We start from the raw sequence: 21374 nt of genomic DNA, 5'->3' as shown, positions 1-21374 counted from the left end.
CTCTCTCTCTCTCTCTCTCTCTCTCTCTCTCTCTCTCTCTCTCTCTCTCTCTCTCTCTCTCTCTCTCTCTCTCTCTCTCTCTCTCTCTCTCTCTCTCTCCTCTCTCTCTCTCTCTCTCTCTCTATTAGCGTTAACGGCTCTCTATTGGTTCTGTCCATTGGGGCGTTCTGTCTGTTAGCTGCTTGCTTGATATGAACTTTACCCTTGTTGTTTACATCCTGTCTGACAGCTGTACACACTACACAATGTCCATTAGCTCTTAGCCATTAGCATTAGTCACTAGCTCTGTCGGCTATCTGTTAGCTGCATATGCTAACACCGGGCTCAGCCCGTGGTGGCGGCGCGATGCTCATTGACCCTGCCCGGTTCAGCATCGACATCTTGGTGATCCCCTCGCTGCCAACGGTGGAGAGTGGGAAATTCTCGTAGCTCTCTGGCGCCCCCAAGCCACAGTGGCAGCGCTGCAGCTGGGCCTTCAACTCCCTCTGGAAGTTACTGTTCAGGAAACCGTACACCTGTGTGTGTGTGTAGACAAAGTTTAAATGCAGAGCACCAGCAATATGTTTCTAATGACATTTACATTTCCAACATTTTAATCAATACAGTTGAGTTGAGTTCAGTTAAGTTCATTTAAATTCAATTCAGTTAAGTTAAATTAGATTTTATTTCATTTCATTCAATTCCACTCCACCCCACTCTACCCCACTCAACCCTTTCAGGCTTTTCTTGAGGAATTCTCCCAGTCCCTCTCTGTAAATCTTCTGGGAGAGAGAGGAAGGCAGCTAGCACTTCCACATCACTCAGCTACCCCTCTCACTACCGCTACCCTAACCTTCTGGGAAAGAGAGGAAGGTAACTAGCACAACACTCTCACTACTGCTCTCAACCTTCCGGACTGTTCGGACAGATGGAAGACATGCTTTTCAAGAGCAAGAACAAGGACACAGCATCTTGTGGCCTGCTTTTAACCGGGAAACTACAATCAAAACTGGACCAAATGTGGAAAAAAAGAGAACCAACCACAGCCCCAGGACCGTAGAACTGGGCTACGAAGGAACAAGCGCCCCTTGCACAAAAGAGTTGAGAAAATAGCAGAGAAAGAGAGGTGATACATGGATTCTAAAGCATTCATTTTTGGGAATGTAAACAACTGCAAACAAACTGTAAACAAATTGGTTACTCAGTAGACCATCTTAGTTACCAGGGCCCAGATTCACAAAACACTTCTTTCACAAAAACTTAAGAAGCTTCTTAAGAAAAAAAAGAAAACTTCATAAGATAGTTCGTAAGTGCAATTCCTCAACAATATCTTAAGATTTTCTTACAAACTTCTCAAATATCCTATTACGAATCTTCATAAGATGTTTGTTGCTAGGCAACCGTTTAGCTAGCTATCTAGCTAGCAGTGGCAATCATGTTAGCATATTTCCTACTGAGATTACTGTTCTAAACATGTTCTTGGGTTTAAAATAATCAATACTGAAACTTTCAGATGAAGTTTGTGAGTGAATTAAACATGTTCAATTGCTTTCATGAGCTTTATCTCTCACTACCCTGAGTTTTAGACAAGGGTTTAGCTATCTTTGAATTAAGGACAAATCTAAAAACTTTATTTATTTTCAATAATCATCAATAAACTTAAGCTTAAGGAGAAACATAAGAAATAGCACAAGAACATTTCCAATAACCTTTTTGAGGAATAGCAACTTTGCTTAACTTTTTTCGTAAGTCTATAGTTCAGGAAAAAATGGCAGTTAAGAAGAAATTTCTTCTTAAGAAGGTTTTATGAATCTCGGCCCAGGAAATCTGCACCTGGCTTGTTGATTTTAAAACAGGCATTTCAAACAAAAACAACTCAAACAAAAACCAAAACAATAACAATGGAACTATCAGCAATAGTCCCAGTCGGTATTCAGGTAATAATGAATTCCCCTCGGCCACGCCCACAAACCAACAGTCTTTCCTATTGACCCCCATTGTAAAATGGGCAACTTCCCTGTCGTTTTTTTTGTTATACAGAAATAATAAAACATGCCGAAAAGCTGCTGTGTTCAATGTGCATGTAGCCAAGTCCAAAATCCCGACCTATGGTTCGCAATGCTCCCACATAGGGAAATATAGCCTGTGAGAAGAGCCCTCTGGATTCAGGCTTTTCAGTATGGCAAAGTGGGAAATGTTGGGACGCTGTGTCCAACTAGGCTAAAACATTTAATCAAAGTAAGACATTTAACTTGTTTAGTACAGTCCGTTTGCAACTCTACTCACTACTTGTAGCTGTATAGTCTGTAACTCCACTCACTACTTGTAGCTGTATAGTCTGTTTGTAAATCTACTCACTACTTGTAGCTGTATAGTCTGTTTGTAACTCCACTCACTACTTGTAGCTGTATAGTCTGTTTGTAACTATACTCACTACTTGTAGCTGTATAGTCTGATTGTAACTCTACTCACTACTTGTAGCTGTATAGTCTGTTTGTAAATCTACTCACTACTTGTAGCTGTATAGTCTGTTTGTAAATCTACTCACTACTTGTAGCTGTATAGTCTGTTTGTAAATCTACTCACTACTTGTAGCTGTATAGTCTGTTTGTAACTCCACTCACTACTTGTAGCTGTATAGTCTGTTTGTAAATCTACTCACTACTTGTAGCTGTATAGTCTGTTTGTAACTCCACTCACTACTTGTAGCTGTATAGTCTGTTTGTAACTCCACTCACTACTTGTAGCTGTATAGTCTGTTTGTAAATCTACTCACTACTTGTAGCTGTATAGTCTGTTTGTAACTCCACTCACTACTTGTAGCTGTATAGTCTGTTTGTAACTCCACTCACTACTTGTAGCTGTATAGTCTGTTTGTAAATCTACTCACTACTTGTAGCTGTATAGTCTGTTTGTAACTCCACTCACTACTTGTAGCTGTATAGTCTGTTTGTAAATCTACTCACTACTTGTAGCTGTATAGTCTGATTGTAACTCTACTCACTACTTGTAGTTGTATAGTCTGTTTGTAACTATACTCACTACTTGTAGCTGTATAGTCTGTTTGTAACTATACTCACTACTTGTAGCTGTATAGTCTGTTTGTAACTCCACTCACTACTTGTAGCTGTATAGTCTGTGTTGTTGGTCTTGGCTAGCTTAATGTTCTGGTCGGTTGCTAGCTAGCACTCACTCACATGGCTGCTAGCATTCATGAAAAGTGGCATAAGGGAAGCACTACAATATCATGTTTTTCTAAGTAGTGAGAACGCTAGGGAGCAGCCATTGTTGAAAAGTAATCTTTAGACATGTTGTGCTTTTCTTAAATGTAGTTTTATAATCGACTTAAACAAGCAGACAACAAGAAAATTGTATTTGAAAAAGGTTACGTTTTTGCTGTGAGCCAATGAGGTAACTACAGGTTGTTTTCACCACAGGTGTGCAGGTTTGCGAAGTTCTATCTAATACCGACTGGGTCTATAGCAAGAGCAGTAGCAACGGAACCTTCAGCAGCAGTAGAAGTCTCACCACGCCCGTTTGTCTATCCACCATCTGTGACATCAGGACATTCCAAAAGGTGCCACAAACTGAAGCAATAAAGGGACACCCCAGATACATTACTTGGCCACTATGTGCATTTGCAATACACATGAACTAACCTCCTGTGTTTTACCAGTTGCCCAACGACATGGCACTCTGCCCTATGTAGACACTAAAAATACATAAGAAAAAGGGGCATTGGAAAAGGGAGGCAGATTCAGATTTTGGAGGACCAGGAGAAAGAAAGCGAGATCAGGTACCTCACAATAAACATATACCTGAATGGGACAGTATTGGTTCAAGGGAGTGAATGAAGTTGCGCTCCACACCTTTGTAGCCAGATTTTTTACACTCAAATCTGTGGTGGAAGCAGAGGGAAAAAATGACCAGTACCTGATCAACATTACAACATCACAAGCAAGTTCCAATGAACCCAATGAACAAAGACAGTGAACAAAGACAGAGAGGACATGGTCAAAGAAATGGTCAAATCATCACCTAAACCCAATTTCATTGTGGCGCAGATGAGAGGCAGCCTCTCCCAGCTAGACTCAGAACTCGTTAAAAGTTAAAAGATCAAGTCCTGGACCACCTCTCTACCAGCACTGACGTAGAGATGGAGCAGCTGCGTGACCAACTCTGCCAGGTGAAGAATGAACACAGACGGTTGATAGATAACCTGACATCAGAGAGAAAGAAAGGAAATGACAGAAGAACTCTCTGAAATGAAGTTAGTGACAATGAGAAAAGTAGAGGAGATCAAGGAGGAGATGGGAAAAGAGCTTTTAGAAGTAAAAAAGGACCTGAAGAACAGAGGACACCATGCAGTCTCTGAAGGAGCAGCTAGCCAGGGTCACAAACCCCAGCCCACCTCCCACCGTGCTCCACACACTCATCCCCACCAGCTCTGCAGGAGATCCCTCTCCACCCAACACCAACCTGTCTCCTCCAGGAGATCCCTCTCTACCCAACATCAACCTATCTCCTCCAGGAAATCCCTCTCCACCCAACACCAACCTCTCTCCACCAGGAGATCCCTCTCCACCCAACACCAACCTATGTCCTCCAGGAGATCCCTCTTCACCTAACACCAACCTATCTCCTCCAGGAGATCCCTCTCCACCCAACACCAACCTATCTCCTCCAGGAGATCCCTCTCCACCCAACACCAACCCTCCTCCTTCAGATCCATCTCCAACAAATAACAACCTCCCTACCACCTCTGCTAGCTCAACCAACACTCCCACCAACGCTCCAAGAACAACCTGGGATTGGAGTCATTCTCTGTGACTACAACGGAAACATCTATGGGAATAGAACTACTACCTGACATGGAGGTGAGAAAAATATGGTGCCCCACAACCTAGAGTACCCTCAAAATAATTTCAGAGGACAGTTTAATAGGAGCGAAGACAATAAAAATCCACACTGGAACGAACGACCTAAAGAACATGAGAGGACATGTGGCCCCAGCTATGGAAGAAATAGCCAATATGGCCACAGAGATATACCCATCTGCAATAATTATAATTTAATCTCTTCTCCCGCGCTGCGATGTGCCATTCAATATAAGTTTAGAAAACAAACTCAGAGCTCTCAAGAAAACGTGCACTAAGATCTAACGTCTTTTTGGCATACCACAAAGACATCCACCGTCACCTCATGCAAGACCACACCCACCTAAACTGGTGGGGTGTAAAAGTCTTAGCAAAGGTGCTAAAGTACATGGCCAATATGCGAAGAAAGACTAAGAGCATCCAGCCTATGGGAAGCCAGCAAATAAGAACATCACACCCAGAGAGCCCAGCTCTCCACCCAGAGACCCTCACATAACCCAGAGAGCCCAGCTCTCCACCCAGAGACCCTCACATAACCCAGAGAGCCCAGCTCTCCACCCAGAGACCCTCACATAACCCAGAGAGCCCTGCTCTCCACCCAGAGACCCTCACATAACCCAGAGTCCAGCACTCCACCCAGAGAGCCCAGCTCTCCACCCAGAGACCCTCACATAACCCAGAGAGCCCTGCTCTCCACCCAGAGACCCTCACATAACCCAGAGAGCCCAGCTCTCCACCCAGAGACCCTCACTCCACCCAGAGAGCCCAGCTCTCCACCCAGAGACCCTCACATAACCCAGAGAGCCCTGCTCTCCACCCAGAGACCCTCACATAACCCAGAGTCCAGCACTCCACCCAGAGAGCCCAGCTCTCCACCCAGAGACCCTCACATAACCCAGAGAGCCCTGCTCTCCACCCAGAGACCCTCACATAACCCAGAGAGTCCAGCACTCCACCCAGAGAGCCCAGCTCTCCACCCAGAGACCCTCACATAACCCAGAGAGCCCTCCACCAAGAGAAGCCAGCACTCCGCCCAGAGAGACCCTCACATAACCCAGAGAGCCCTCCACCAAGAGAAGCCAGCACTCCACCCAGAGACCCCCACACTCCACCCAGAGAGCCCTCCACCAAGAGAAGCCAGCACTCCACCCAGAGAGACATCACCTCACCCAGAGAGCCCAGCTCTCCACCCAGAGACCCCCACACTCCACCCAGAGAGCCCTCCACCAAGAGAAGCCAGCACTCCACCCAGAGAGACATCACCTCACCCAGAGAGCCCAGCTCTCCACCCAGAGACCCCCACACTCCACCCAGAGAGCCCTCCACCAAGAGAAGCCAGCACTCCACCCAGAGAGACCATCACTTCACCCAGAGAGCCCAGCACTCCACTGAGTGTGACTATTGAACAAGTTGAAGAAGTTGAACTTCTAGCAGTAACATTGGATAGTCAGTTATCATGGTCAAGTCATATTGACAAAGTTGTTGTGAAGATGATGAGAGGTATGTCTGCGTTGTTCTGCTTTCTGCGTTTTTGACACAAAGATCAACTGTACTAGTTGTTCAGGCTTTGATCTTGCCCCATCTTGATTACTGTCTAGTAATATAGCAAAGACAGACCTAGCAAAGCTGCAGCTGTCTCAAAACAAAGCAGCACGCCTTACCCTAAACTGTAAACATAGAACTAACATCAACAACATGCATGACAGTCTTTCATGGTTGAGGACAAAATTACTACTTCTCTTCTAGTCTTTTTAAGACATTTGTGTGTTGAAAATGCCTAACCACTTGTATAATCTATTTGCATTCACTTCAAACAGACATACAGTACCAGTCAACATTTTGGACGTTACATTTAAGTCATTTAGCAGACGCTCTTATCCAGAGTGACTTACAGTAGTGAATGCATACATTTCATACATTTAATTTAATGCATTTTTTTGTACTGGCCCCCCGTGGGAATCGAACCCACAACCCTGGTGTTGCACACACCATGCTCCACCAACTGAGCCACAGGGAAGGACACATCTACTCATTCAAGGGTTTTTCTTAATTTTTTTACTATTTTCTACATTGTAGAATAATAGTGAAGACATCAAAACTATGAAATAACACATGGAATCATGTAGTAACTAAAAAAGTGATAAACAAATCAAAATATAGTTTATTTTTGTGATTCTTCAAAGTAAACACCCTTTGCCTTGATGACAGCTTTGCACACTCTTGGCATTCTCTCAACCAGCTTCACGAGGAATGCTTTTCCAACAGTCTTGAAGGAGTTCCCACATATGCTGAGCACTTGTTGGCTGTTTTTCCTTCACTCTGTGGTCCAACACATCCCAAACCATCTCAATTGGGTTGAGGTTGGGTGATTGTGGAGGCCAGGTCATCTGATACAGTTCTCCATCACTCTACTCCTTGGTCAAATAGCCCTTACATAGCCTGGAGGTGGGTTTTGGGTAATTGTCCTGTTGAAAAACAAATGATAGTCCCACTAGCGCAAACCAGATGGGCTGGCGTATTGCTGCAGAATGCTGTGGTAGCCATACTGGTTAAGTGTGTCTTGAATTCTAAATAAATCACTGACATTGTCACCAGCAAAGCTCCCCCACACCATCACACCTCCTCTTCCATGCTTCACGGTGGCAACCACACGGTGGCAACCACACATTTTAATTTTTTTTTACATTTGAGTAATTTAGCAGACGCTCTTATCCAGAGCGACTTACAGTAGTGAATGCATACATTTCATCCATTTTTTCCCCGTAGTGGTCCCCCGTGGAGATGATCCGTTCACCTACTTTGCGTCTCACAATGACACGGCGGTTGGAACCAAAAATCTCAAACTTGGAATCATGTGACCTAAGGACAGATTTCCACACGTCTCATGTCCTTTAGTAGTGGTTTCTTTGCAGCAATTCAACCATGAAGGCCTGATTCACGCAGTTTCCTCTGAAAAGTTGATGTTGAGATGTGTCTGTTACTTGAACTCTGTGAAGCATTTATTTGGGCTGCAATCTGAGGTACAGTTAACTCTAATGAACTTATCCTCTGCAGCAGAGGTAACTCTGGGTCTTCCTTTCCTGTGGCAGGCCTCATGAGAGCCAGTTTCATCATAGCGCTTGATGGTTTTTGCGCCTGCACTTTAAGAAACTTTCAAAGTTCTTGATATTTTCCGCATTGACTGACCTTCATGTCTTAAAATAATGATGGACTGTTGTTTCTCTTTGCTTATTTGAGCTGTTCTTGCCATAATAGGGACTTGTTCTTTCACAAAATAGGGCTACCTTCTGTATACCACGCCTACCTTGTCACACACAACTGGTAGGCTGAAACACATTAAGAAGGATAGAAATTCCACAAATTTATTTTCAACAAGGCACATCTGTTAATTGAAATGCATTCCAGGTGACTACTCAATGAAGCTGGTTGAGAGAATGCCAAGAGTGTGCAAAGCTGTCATCAAGGCAAACGGTGGCTACTTTGAAGAATCTCAAATAAAAAATATATTTTGATTTGTTTAACCCTTTTTTGGTTGCTACATGATTCCATATGTGTTATTTCAAAGTGTTGATGTCTTCACTATTATTCTGCAATGTAGAAAATAGGACAAATAAAGAAAAAGCCTTGAATGAGTAGGTGTGTCCAAACTTTTGACTGGTACTGTACATAACCCACCAGACACACCACTATGGGTTTCTTCACTGTACCTAAACCCAAAACAGATTTAATGCATCACTCAGTTATGTATATAGCCATGTCATCGTGGAATGCTCTGCCACCAGACGTTACTCAGGGAAAAAGTATGTTTAGCTTTAAAAAACGGATTAAAAAAACATATTGTTTCACAGAGCCTCTCCTCTTTCTAAAGATCTAATTTAACTGTATATAATAATATGAATATGTACATATGAATAGTGTGTAAATAATATTTTGGTTCTCTCTTAGTGTCTTTCCAATTTATAACTCTTATTTATTTTATTTGTTTATGTTTATTTGTTATTGTTATTATTAATTCTATTTAATGTCCTTGTCTATAACCGTTCTGCACTTTGTCATGTATTTGTATGTTTTATGTGGACCCCAGGAAGAGTAGCTGCTGCATGTGCAGGAGCTAATGGGGATGCTAATAACCTAAACTAAACTCCACTCCACTCACCACAGGGTTGACACAGGTGGAGGCCATGGCGGTGAGGTGGCAGGCGGAGAACACAGCATCATGCTGGCAGGCGGGCAGCGCCTGGTGGTCCCAGTCGAATATCGTGTTGAACACATTGAGCGGCAGCCAGCAGAGGGCGAAGGCAGCAACGATGGCCGCCAACATAGCATTGATCCTCTGGGCTCCTCGGGCCTTCCGGCTCCGCTCCACCACGTCCCTGGATGGGAAAAACACACGAAAGGACTTTAGATGGGACTTACAGTATTCCACACTTTTCCAGTTACTTTTGTTTCTGTTTTCTTAGTCTGTTTATTTGTTCTTTGTGTATCTGCTGTAATTTTGTTTGATCAATGGGGGGCCACAGGAACGGACTAAATGGATGGGATTTAACCATACTTTACCAGGTACTTATTCATTTCATTAACATTTCTATTTACTCATTAACTGTTCATTGTCTATCCTCTTTGATGATCCTTGGACTATTACTCCACTCATTCATTTGTTTTATTCACCTATTCATCATTGGTCTCTCATTGACTACCATTCATTGACTCCTGTCCTGATGTATTACCTGCGTCTGAGTAAGCATACTATTATTTACTATTCACTGACTCATTAATCTGACAATTCTTTGACTGTCTTGTGTGTGTGTGTCTGTCTGTGCTTGCGAGCTTGCATGAGTTCATGTGTGTGTGTGCTTGTGTGCTGGCGTGAGTGTGCATGTGTGTGTGCATGCGTGTGTGTGTGCATGCATGTGTGTGTGTGTGTGTGTGTCACCTGCGTCGACGTAGGCGTAGGAATATACGTAGGTAGCAAAGCAGCACTAGTAGCAGAGGGAGGCAGTACTGGAACAGCAGCAGGGAGGTGGTGTAGGCCAGACGGTGTCTTTCAGTCGGCCATTTCTCCAAACAGATCACATGGTCTCTGAGGAGAGAGAGCGAGAGACAGAGAGAGAGGGAGGGAGAGAGCGAAAGAGAGTGGGAGAGAAGGATAGCAGGAGGGAGAAAGGGAGGGAAATAATGAGTGAAAGAGAGCAAGAGAGGGAGAGAGAGACCAAATTTAAGGAAAGCTTTGACTATGTACAGACTCAGTGAGAATAGCCGCCGTAGGCAGACCTGGCTCTCAAGAAAAGACAAGCTATGTGCACACTGCCCACAAAATGAGGTGGAAACTGAGCTGCATTTCCCAACCTCCTACCAACTGTATGACCATATTAGAGACACATACTTCCCTCAGATTACACATATACACAAAGAATTCGAAAACAAACCCAATTTTGTTAAACTCCCATATCTACTGAGTGAAATACCACAGTGTGCCATCACAGCAGCAAGTTGTGTGACCGGTTGCCTGTAACGCCCTGGCCATAGAGAGGGGTTTTTTGTTCTTTATTTTGGTTAGGCCAGGGTGTTACATTGGGTGGGCGTTCTATGTTTATTTTTCTATGTTGGTTTGTTTCTTTGGTTTGGCCGTGTGTGGCTCCCAATCAGGCACAGCTGTAGTTCGTTGTTGCTGATTGGGAGTCACACCTTAACCTGTTTTTCCTTTGGGTTTTGTGGGTGATTGTTTTCTGTTGAGAGTTTTTCCTAACAGGACTGTTTTGCTGTCGTCTTTTGTTTATTTTTTTGTAGTGTTCTCTTTTTCAATTAAATATCTAAGATGAACACGCATCCTCCGCTGCACCTTGGTCTCATTACGACGACACCAGTTACATTGCCACAAAAAAGGCAACCAGTGAATAACAAACCCCATTGTAAATACAACCCATATTTATGTTTATTTATTTTCCCGTTTGGACTTTAACTATTTGCACATAAAATTACATTTGAAATGTCTTTATTATTCTGGGACTTTTGTGACTGTAATGTTTACTGTAAAAAAAGTGTTTATTTCACTTTTGTTTATTATCTATTTCACTTGGTGTGGCAATGTAAACATATGTTTCCAATGCCAATAAAGCCCTTAAATTGATTTGAATTGAGAGCGAGAGAGAGAGAGGAAGGGAGAGAATGAAAGACAAAGAGAGCGTTCTGTGCTCTGCCACACTCAGACGAGAGTGCTCTGAAATCAGAGTAGGTAGCCAGAGGGAATTTATGAAAACACACACACACACACTCACACTCACACTCACACTCACACACACACACACACACACACACACACACACACACACACACACACACACACACACACACACACACACACACACACACACACACACACACACACACACACACTCCACTCCACACTCACCTGAAGGGGTTGGCGGGCAGGGTGAGGTTCTGGAAGGGGTTGTCGGTCAGAATGTTGTAGGACAGGAACGGGAGTGATATGAAGCAGGCGACCAACCAGGTGAGACCTACGGCCAGGTAGGAGTGGCCTGCTGCTGGGGACCAGCCAGTAGGGTGCAGGATCAACTGATGGCGCTCCAACGCAATCAACACCAGGGAGAAAATAGACACCGTCACTGATACACACTGTACAAACGGAGTGACCTGATGGGGAAGAGAGGAGATATATAAGGGACAAGAGAGGGAGAGGGAGGGGAAAAAGGCACATTATGGACAGAAACAAACACTGCAAGGTTATCAAACAAAGACACAGGAACTCTGAACAAGGATTTTTATTTTTTGAAGAAAAGTCCTTGTGTTCTCACCTTGCAGAGTGCCTCCCCCAGTACCCAGCGGTCCATCAGAGTGTAGATGACGGTGACGGGTAGACACACCACACACATCAAGATGTCGGAGCAGGACAGGTTGGCGATTAAAATGTTGGTGACATTATGCAGTTCCTTCTGCCGCCCGATGATGAAAACCAGGCCCATATTGCCTAGCAACCCTACTGCGATCACCGTGCTGTAGGCCACGATGAGGAAGGTGGCTCCACTCACCGAGGGTGGACACTGGGCTGACTCTGACCAATCAGAGTTCTCCCAGACGCCAGAGGAGCTGCTGTTATTGGTCATGGTGGAAGAAGCGTTTTGGGGGCTGTTAGAGGGAGCTTACTGGCAGAGCCTGGGAGTTGATTGGGGGCTAGAGGGAGCTAAAGGGGGTGTAGAGGGGACAGGGTGACTGGGTAATCAGGCAGTTATAGTCCTTCTATACCCTCCTCAGTTGGCTGATTGGTCGTCAAGATGTTAGAGTCGCTGTGATTGTCTCTCCGAGTCTGCTAATCACTCTTATTGGTTGAGCCCTCAGTCTGATGGAGACAATATGATTGGTTTGGCTCAGGAGGAGCAAAAAGTCTATCTGTAAAACAGGGAAGAGAATATAAAATAATCTCAGTCTATCTACTGTATAAAATAAGAGAAGAGAATCTGTAAGAAAAGATCTAAAGATCATGAATAGAGGGAGGGAGTGGAGGAAAAGAGAATACAACTTAGAAGATATATGTACAAACGATGAGAGAAAATGTGAAAAGACAGAACAGAAGATGAGAATATGAGATTAGAAGAGAGGAGAGGACAAGAGGATCATTAAAAAGGAAATTAGAAAAAATAAAATAGGGAACATAGTTTAGATGAGGACAGAGAAGGTATGAGAAGGGAGAAGATTCGAAAAATGAAAAGGGGAAAAGTTGAGAACAGAAAAAGAGAGAATATGGGGAGAATTAATAAGTAGAGAGAAAATAATAAAGAGAGAAGAGAGGGAGAATTAATAAGTAGAGAGAAGATAAAGAGAGAAGAGAGGGAGAACTAATAAGCAGAGAGAAGATATTAAAGACAGGAGAGGGAGAACTAATAAGTAGAGAGAAGATATTAGAGAGAAGAGGGGGAAGAACTAATAAGTAGAGAGAAGATAAAGAGAGAAGAGAGGGAGAACTAATAAGCAGAGAGAAGATATTAAAGACAGGAGAGGGAGAACTAATAAGTAGAGAGAAGATATTAGAGAGAAGAGGGGGAAGAACTAATAAGTAGAGAGAAGATAAAGAGAGAAGAGAGGGAGAACTAATAAGCAGAGAGAAGATATTAAAGACAGGAGAGGGAGAACTAATAAGTAGAGAGAAGATATTAAAGAGAGAAGAGGGGGAGAACTAATAAGTAGAGAGAAGATATTAAAGAGAGAAGAGGGGGAGAACTAATAAGTAGAGAGAAGATATTAAAGAGAGAAGAGGGGGAGAACTAATAAGTAGAGAGAAGAAGATAAGAAGAGGGTGGAAAGGCTTTCATTGTCCACTAAATATTAAAATGTCCACTAAATATTCATAAAATCTCTAGCCAGTGTTGAAGAGCTCAAGGAAAGATATTAGAGGAGGAGAGGAGAGGTGGATGTAATTATATCTGTCTCTCTTCCTTCAGGAAAGCAGCTCTCTGTGACAATTTCTACAGCTTCTCTTTCCCTCTCTCTCTCTCTCTCTCTCTCTCTCTCTCTCTCTCTCTCTCTCTCTCTCTCTCTCTCTCTCTCTCTCTCTCTCTCTCTCTCTCTCTCTCTCTCTCTCTCTCTCTACCTATTATCTCTTTGTCTCTCTTTGTCTGTCTGTTTCTCTTCCCTCAGGAAAGCAGCTCTCTGTGACAATTTCTACAGCTTCTCTCTCTCTCTCTGTTCGTCTCTCATTCTACCTATTATCTCTTTGTCTCTCTTTGTCTCTCTTTGTCTGTCTGTCACTCTTCCCTCAGGAAAGCAGCTCTCTGTGACAATTACTCCAGCTTCTCTCTCTCGCTCTTTCAATTCAATTCAATTCAAGGGGCTTTATTGGCATGGGAAACATATGTTAACATTGCCAAAGCAAGTGAGGTAGATAATATACAAAAGTGAAATAAACAATAAAAATTAACAGTAAACATTTAACATACAGAAGTTTCAAAAGAATAAAGACAATTAAAATGTATTTCTCTTACTGTTCGTCTCTCATTCTATCTGTATCTCTGTCTCTCTCTCTCTCTCTCTCTCTTCCTCACACCAGTATAACCATCTTATCATTTCTTCTTCCTCAGAACTTTGTTTTATGTCTTTTAAATATTTTTTCCCAGCAGGTTGCACACACACACACACACACACACACACACACACACACACACACACACACACACACACACACACACACACACACACACACACACATACATACATACATACATACATACATACATATATATATATATATATATACACACACACACCCACATAAACACACATGAAAACAAAAAACACACACACAAACAAAACAAAACCTGTTACACTAACAGAAAAAATGAGAGTAGATTTCTGTGTCATTTGCATGAGAGGGGGAGTGCAGCTCAGATGAGGTGTGTAGTCAAGCAATCAGCAATACACTGCCAATTAGGACAGGAAACAAACACACACATGAGAGAAGGAGAGGTGAAGGAGACTATAGAGAGACTGGGAACAAACACATACATTGAAACAGACACAGACTCACACACACTGCCCTCAAGTTAATAGTGTGATTATACAGCCCGTCTCACTGAATATTACTGGCTCCTCTGACGAGATTAAACATTAGAAACAAATGGCTTAATGTGACCCTCAAAGAATTGTGTGTCTGTATGTGTGTGTGAGTGTGTTTCATTATATTAGTCTAGACAGTTGTAGTAGAATATACAACAGTATAACTATAGCTAGACAACAGAGAGTATATGTAGTAGAACAGAGATAGACTGTAATATTCTCTGATCTGGCAGCAGACAGGGATGTCTGAAAGCCCTGGCCTCTCTAAAAATACCAACACGCTCCCAGACACAGACTGACTGTGAATAACACACGCATTCATGCTTGAATGCACAGAAACACACACACACACAAGCATGTGCGAAGACACACATGCAGACACACACACACACTTGGGTGCATACAAACACACACATAAGAATGTGCACTCACACACCTGCACACACATGCACACACACACACACACACGAGGGAACGTTCCTCCCTCATTTATCTGGTTCATACTCTGCTGTCTTCCTCAGGCCAGTGGCGTCCTGGTTTGACTAAGCTGTTTATTAAAACCACTCTGAAAGACAATATATCATGCTTATGACACCAGCTCATTGCCACAGACAGATATCAATATCACTAATCCGGAAAAACAACATCAATATTTATCTTCTGTTAAGCTAGTCTCCACTGGGCCATTTTACTGTGCGATGAATGTTGCTCACAAATGACCAGTCGCTTTCTTAATGAGTTAACCGCCTCTGCCCTCGGGAGCAGGCAGTTAACCGCCTCTGTCCTCGGGAGCAGGCAGTTAACCGCCTCTGCCCTCGGGAGCAGGCAGTTAACCGCCTCTGCCCTCGGGAGCAGGCAGTTAACCGCCTCTGTCCTCGGGAGCAGGCAGTTAACCGCCTCTGCCCTCGGGAGCAGGCAGTTAGCCGCCTCTGCCCTCGGGAGCAGGCAGTTAACCGCCTCTGCCCTCGGGAGCAGGCAGTTAACCGCCTCTGCCCTCGGGAGCAGGCAGTTAACCGCCTCTGCCCTCGGGAGCAGGCAGTTAACCGCCTCTGCCCTCGGGAGCAGGCAGTTAACCGCCTCTGCCCTCGGGAGCAGGCAGAGTCGGTTAACTCATTATGAAAGCGACTGGTCATTTGTGATTAACATTTAATATCAGCATCAAAGTAGACATCATGCTAAACTCCAAATCCCTGCAAGGTCCTGCACTTCATCTCTAAATGATACCTTTGCTAACAGGTGTTGGATTAATTTAAAACTTGCACAAGACAGTTGACAGAATTGTCAAATTGAAAGAAATGTAGCTAATTTATTCATTACTAAATTTAGCTAACATTACATAACTAATCCAGAGATTCTTACATTTGCTTCGATTCATTAGTCTCGCCCAGATCATCCTGGCATTTGTAGGTCTTTATGATAGCCACATTAGCAGCTAATTAGCATGGCATTATTTATTTTTAAATGCAGGCGGATATATTGATAAAAGTCCCCTTGTCCTAGAGAGATTTACATGGTTATCAAAACATCACGCCAGGCTAAACCTACGTGAAACACAGTGCTTATTTGAAGTGTTTCTAAAATCCCCTATGGGAAAAATGAATGGTGGAAAAACTAATTGGAACCATTTCCCTGTTTGACCACTAGGTTTTAAGAGTATTATGACTCATACTGTGGTACTTTATTAGAGCAGCAGGTAGGGGTTGATGAGCTGCATGTGACTGGTTTGTTATAAAAGGCAGAAAACAAAATCTGTATGATTGTGTTTGGGGGAGGGATGTTGAGTCACTCAGTAGAAATCATTTATTCAACCGAAGACAATAATGAAGCAAATATCCTCCATCCATCGCCTCCAAAACTCCCAGCTGGGATAAACAACTAACTCACATACACACACACACACACGCTAGCATTTGCGTCTCCACAGGCTTTCTAGTGTATAGGACACAGACTGTTTTCTCTCAAAGGGTAGAATACTGACTCTCCTCTGCTAGCGGATGTGTGTGTTTGTGTGTGTGTGTGTGTGTGCGGGGGTTGGAGGGTGAGCGTTGAGTGGATATCATTTACTCAACGGAATACAATAATCAAGCAAATATCCTCCATCCATCATCTCTCACAACTCCCTTCTGGGATAAACAACTAACCCACACACATATACACGCACAGGCACACACACACACACACACACACACACTAGCATTTGTGTCTACACAGGCATTCTAGTGTATAGGACACGGAGTGTTCTCTCCTCCCCTCTACTCTCCTCTACTAACCCCTATTCTTTCCCTTCTCCCTTACCATCTCCTCCCTTCTCATCTCCTTCCCTCCGCTCCCCTCTACTCCATCCCTTCTCCTCTCCTCCCCTCTCCTCCCCCCCTCTTCTCCTTCCTCTCTCCTCCCCCCTTTTCTCCTCTCCTTCCCCCTTTTCTCCTCTCCTTCCCAATCTATCCTCCTCGGATGAGTTGGACCGAAGAGTGAAGGAAAATCAGCCAACAAGTGCTCAGCATATGTGGGAACACCTTCAAGACGATTGGAAAAGCATTCCAGGTAAATACCTCATGAAGCTGGTTGAGAGAATGCCAAGAGTGTGCAAAGCTGTCATCAAGGCAAAGGGTGGCTACTTTGAGGAATCTAAAATATATGTTTATTTGTTTAACACTTTTTTGGTTACTTCATGATTCCATATGTGTTATTTTATAGTTTTGATGTCTTCACTATGATTTTACAATGTAGAAAACAGTAAAAATAAAGAAAAACCCTTGAATGAGTAGGTGTGTCCAAACTTTTGACTGGTACTGTATGTCACAATACATGTTAACAATATGCGTTAACATACACTACATCACCAAGAGTATGTGGACACCTGCTTGTCAAACATCTCATTCCAAAATCATGGCCAATAATATGGAGTTGGTCCCCCCCTTTGCTGCTATAATAGCCTCCAATCTTCTGGGAAGGCTTTCCACTAGATGTTGGAACATTGCTGCGGGGACTTGCTTGCATTCAGCCACAAGAGAATTAGTGAGCTCGGGCACTGATGTTGGGAGATTAGGCCTGGCTCGCAGTCGGCGTTCCAATTTATCCCAAAGGTGTTTGATGGGGTTGACAAACCATTTCTGCATGGACCTAACTTTGTGCACGGGGGCATTTTAATGCAGAAACAAGAAAGGGCCTTCCCCAAACTGTTGCCACAAAGTTGGAAGCACAGAATTGTCTAGAATGTCATTGTAAGCTGCAGCGTTAAGATTTCTCTTCACTGGAACTAAAGGGCCTAGCCCGAACCATGAAAAACAGCCCCAGACCAATATTCCTCCTCCAACAAGCTTTACAGTTGGCACTATGTATTGGGGCAGGTAGCGTTCTCCTGGCATCCGCCAAACCCAGATTCGTCTTTCGGACTGCCAGATGGTGAAGCGTGACATCATACCAGAGAACGCGTTTTCACTGCTCCAGAGTCCAATGGCGGCGAGCTTTACACCACTCCAGCCAACGCTTGGCATTGCGGATGGTGATCTTAGGCTTGTGTGTGGCTGCTCGGCCATGGAAACCAATTTCATGAAACTCTCGACGAACAGTTATTGGGGTGACGTTGCTTCCAGAAGCAGTTTTGGAACTTGTTAATGAGTGTTGCAACCGAGGACAGATGATTTTTTACGCGCTACGGCTTCAGCTCTCGGCAGTCTCGTTCTGTGAGCTTGTGTGGCCTACCACTTTGCGGCTGAGCTGTTGTTGCTCCTAAATGTTTCCACTTCACAATAACAGCCCTTGCATTTAACTGGGGCAGCTCTAGCATTTGACAAACTGACTTGTTGGAAAGGTGGCATCCTATGATGGTGCCAGGTTAAAAGTCACTGAGCTCTTCTACTGCCATTGTAGTGCCAATGTTCCCTATGGAGACTGCATGGCTGGGTGCTCAATTATATACACCTGTCAGCAAAGGCTGTGGCTGAAATAGCCAAATCCACTCCTTTGAAGGGGTGTCCACATACTTTTGTATATATAGTGTATATGTAATGTAAGCATTATTTCAGTGATACTTGTAATCATGGTAATAAAACATTAGAACAAACAACATAAAACACTAAAAACTTAATTTAATCCTATTAATTTTATTTGTTTCTTAATTAAGGCATTTTACAGTTGTAAGCCGTTCCCACTTGTCATTTTGTTGCACCCGGGAAGCGCTTAATGATAGCATTTGTAGGGGAAAGCAACAACTAGAAGATAAAGAGCACATAGAACAGTTAGGGGTTGGGGTTGTAAATTTTAAAAAATATCATAAATGAAAAAACCTTTATGTGAAAAGCTAATCAGATTCTGTTGAATAAGACATAATTGACCATTAACGCCCTATTTGCAATGATTCAATTAAGAGAACTCCATAACAGAGTTGAGGTCAATTTCTATTCAACAAATTGAAGATGTTAAAGTGATAGTTCCCTTTTTTACACCGTATAGTCAGTCAGATGGTTCCCTACCCTGAAAGTAGTCCATGGGCCAGGAAAAACTGTGATCCATGGTTCAGAGTTGTTTAAATAGCCACTATTAACTTGAGGGGATGTGGCCATAAACATTTTACTTTTTTCTAATTGCCCCCATAACCCATATAGTTTTTTTTCTTAGCCATCTGACTATAAGGTGTAAAAAAGTGAACTTTCCCTTTAACATCTTCAATTTGTTGAATAGAAATTGACCCCAAGCCTGTTATGGGGTGTTCATTTTTAAAGGGATAAAGCGAGATTTCGAGATCTAGGTCAGACAAACTAATGAATATCATTTTTATGTCTCTGCATGCAGTTTGGAGATTATTGACGTTAGCATATCACAAATGCTGGAAGTCTCCTGGTACAGCGGCCAGCTGATCGCAATGTTGCATCTGTCTCAATGGCGCTGCTAGTGCGCATACCGACGCCATAATGAGACAGATATGATGCTGCAATCTCTATACGCCAACGGGACAGAGATTGAGGAAGTGGATAGAATCTTGTCTCTTGTGATTATCAGTAAAATTAACACATAAAATCTTGCTTACTGTGTATAACTTTATAAGACTTTAACTGACCAACCACCCAGCTTTGGAATAGTTAGAAAGTCTATTTCCCTGTTTTTGAGAGGAGGCGGCTACTGTGAAAGACCTCAAGTAATTGCACTAAGCTAACAATATACTAACTTCAATCATCTCAAAACACACAGAGACATACAAATGGTTTCCATGAGTTTGTCAGACTCTGGGTAAGTAGAAAAACAACCTACATCTCAAAATTCGAAGTATCCCTTTTTGTCAGTGTCTACAATAATATTCACCATTCTTTCTGCCATGAGTAATTTATAAGTCATATTCTTTTTAAAACTATATCATGACAACACCGTACACTGTAAAATGCTTATTTGCAATCGATTAACAAAAACCTTCTCACAGTAATAAGCCACTTTTTCAGGATCCAATCTGTCTTTTTACTCCCCATCTTCTCCCCATTTAGCTTTGCCACCTAGAATTGTTCAAATTAAATAAGTTGAATGTTTAATAAATAAATCTCCAGTCCTAATGACACAGCCAGATATTTAAATTTCAGTTAGGTCTAAAGATAATGCGAAATTATTCACCCCCTTGACAATTTTCCTATTCTGTTGCCTTACAACGTGGAATTTAAATTTTGTTTTTGCGGGGTTTGAATCATTTGATTTACATACATGCCTACCACTCTGAACATGCAAAATATATTTTTTTATTGTGAAACAAACAATAAACAAGACAAAACAACTGAAAACTTGAGCGTGCATAACTATTCACCCCCCAATCTCAATACTTTGTAGAGGACATTTCTTTGTAGAGGACATTTCTCCAAAAAAGTGCGATCTTTGTCCCCATGTGCAGTTGCAAATCGTAGTCTAGCTTTTTAATGGCGGTTTTGGAGCAGTGGCTTCTTCCTTGCTGAGCGGCCTTTTAGGTTATTTCGATATAGGACTCGTTTTACTGTGGATATATACTTTTGTACCTGTTTCCTCTAGCATCTTCACAAGGTACTTTGCTATTGTTCTGGGACTGATTTGCACTTTCCTCACCAAAGTACGTTCATCTCTGGGAGAAAGAACGCGTTCCCTTCCTAAGCGGTATGACAGCTGCGTGGTTCCATGGTGTTTATACTTACGTACTATTGTTTGTACAGATGAATGTGGTACCTTCAGGCGTTTGGAAATTACTCCCAAGGATGAACCAGACTTGTGGAGGTCTACAATGTTTTTTCTGAGGTCTTAGCTGATTTCATTTGATTTTCCCATGATGTCAAGCAAAGAGGCACTGAGTTTGAAGGTAGGCCTCGAAATGTATCCACAGGTACACCTCCAATTGACTCAAATGATGTCAATTAGCCTATCAGAAGATTCTAAAGCCATGACATGATTTTCTGGAGTTTTCCAAGCTCTTTATAGGCAGTCAGCTTAGTGTATATTAACTTCTGACCCACTGGAATTGTGATACAGTGAATCATAAGTGAAATAATCTGTCTGTAAACAATTGTTGGAAAAATTACTTGTGTCATGCACAAAGTAGATGTCCTAACCGACTTGCCAAAACTATAGTTTGTTAACAGGTAATTTTGGGAGTGGTTGAAAAACAAGTTTTAATGTAAACTTCCGACTTCAACTGTGTACACTGAGATCATGTGACAGATCATGTGACACTTAGATTGCACACAGGTGGACTTCATTTAACTAATTATGTGACTTCTGAAGGTAATTGGTTGCACCAGATCTTATTTAGGGGCTTCATAGCAAAGGGGGTGAATACATATGCACACACCACTTTTCCATAGTTCTTTTTTTTTTTTTTTTTTTAGAAACAAGTAATTTTTTTTCATTTCACTTCACCAATTTGGACTATTTCATGTATGTCCATTACATGAAATCCAAATAAAAATCAATTTAAATTACAGGTTGCAATGCAACAAAATAGGAAAA

At 42.6% G+C, this 21374-nt stretch overlaps 2 protein-coding genes across 2 annotated transcripts; one reads left to right on the top strand and one right to left on the bottom strand.

Moving 5' to 3' along the window:
- Positions 1-73: 73 nt before the first annotated feature.
- Positions 74-12046, bottom strand: LOC115159750 (neuropeptide Y receptor type 1-like). Its single transcript, XM_029709779.1, has 5 exons — positions 11669-12046; positions 11266-11507; positions 9790-9936; positions 9013-9229; positions 74-515 (listed from the first exon to the last, which is right to left on the bottom strand). The coding sequence occupies exons 1-5, from the start codon at positions 11975-11977 to the stop codon at positions 300-302; spliced, it is 1131 nt and encodes a 376-aa protein (XP_029565639.1). The 5' UTR covers positions 11978-12046; the 3' UTR covers positions 74-299.
- A 485-nt stretch (positions 12047-12531) lies between these two features.
- On the top strand, positions 12532-15539 carry LOC115160290 (putative uncharacterized protein FLJ45035). Its single transcript, XM_029710652.1, has 2 exons — positions 12532-12546; positions 15186-15539. Exons 1-2 carry the CDS (start codon positions 12532-12534, stop codon positions 15537-15539), a joined length of 369 nt encoding a protein of 122 aa, XP_029566512.1.
- Positions 15540-21374: the final 5835 nt, after the last annotated feature.

This window comes from Salmo trutta, chromosome 23 (genome assembly GCF_901001165.1).
Source record: "Salmo trutta chromosome 23, fSalTru1.1, whole genome shotgun sequence".
Taxonomy (NCBI): domain Eukaryota; kingdom Metazoa; phylum Chordata; class Actinopteri; order Salmoniformes; family Salmonidae; genus Salmo; species Salmo trutta.
This window is presented reverse-complemented; position numbering and strand designations above follow the sequence as displayed.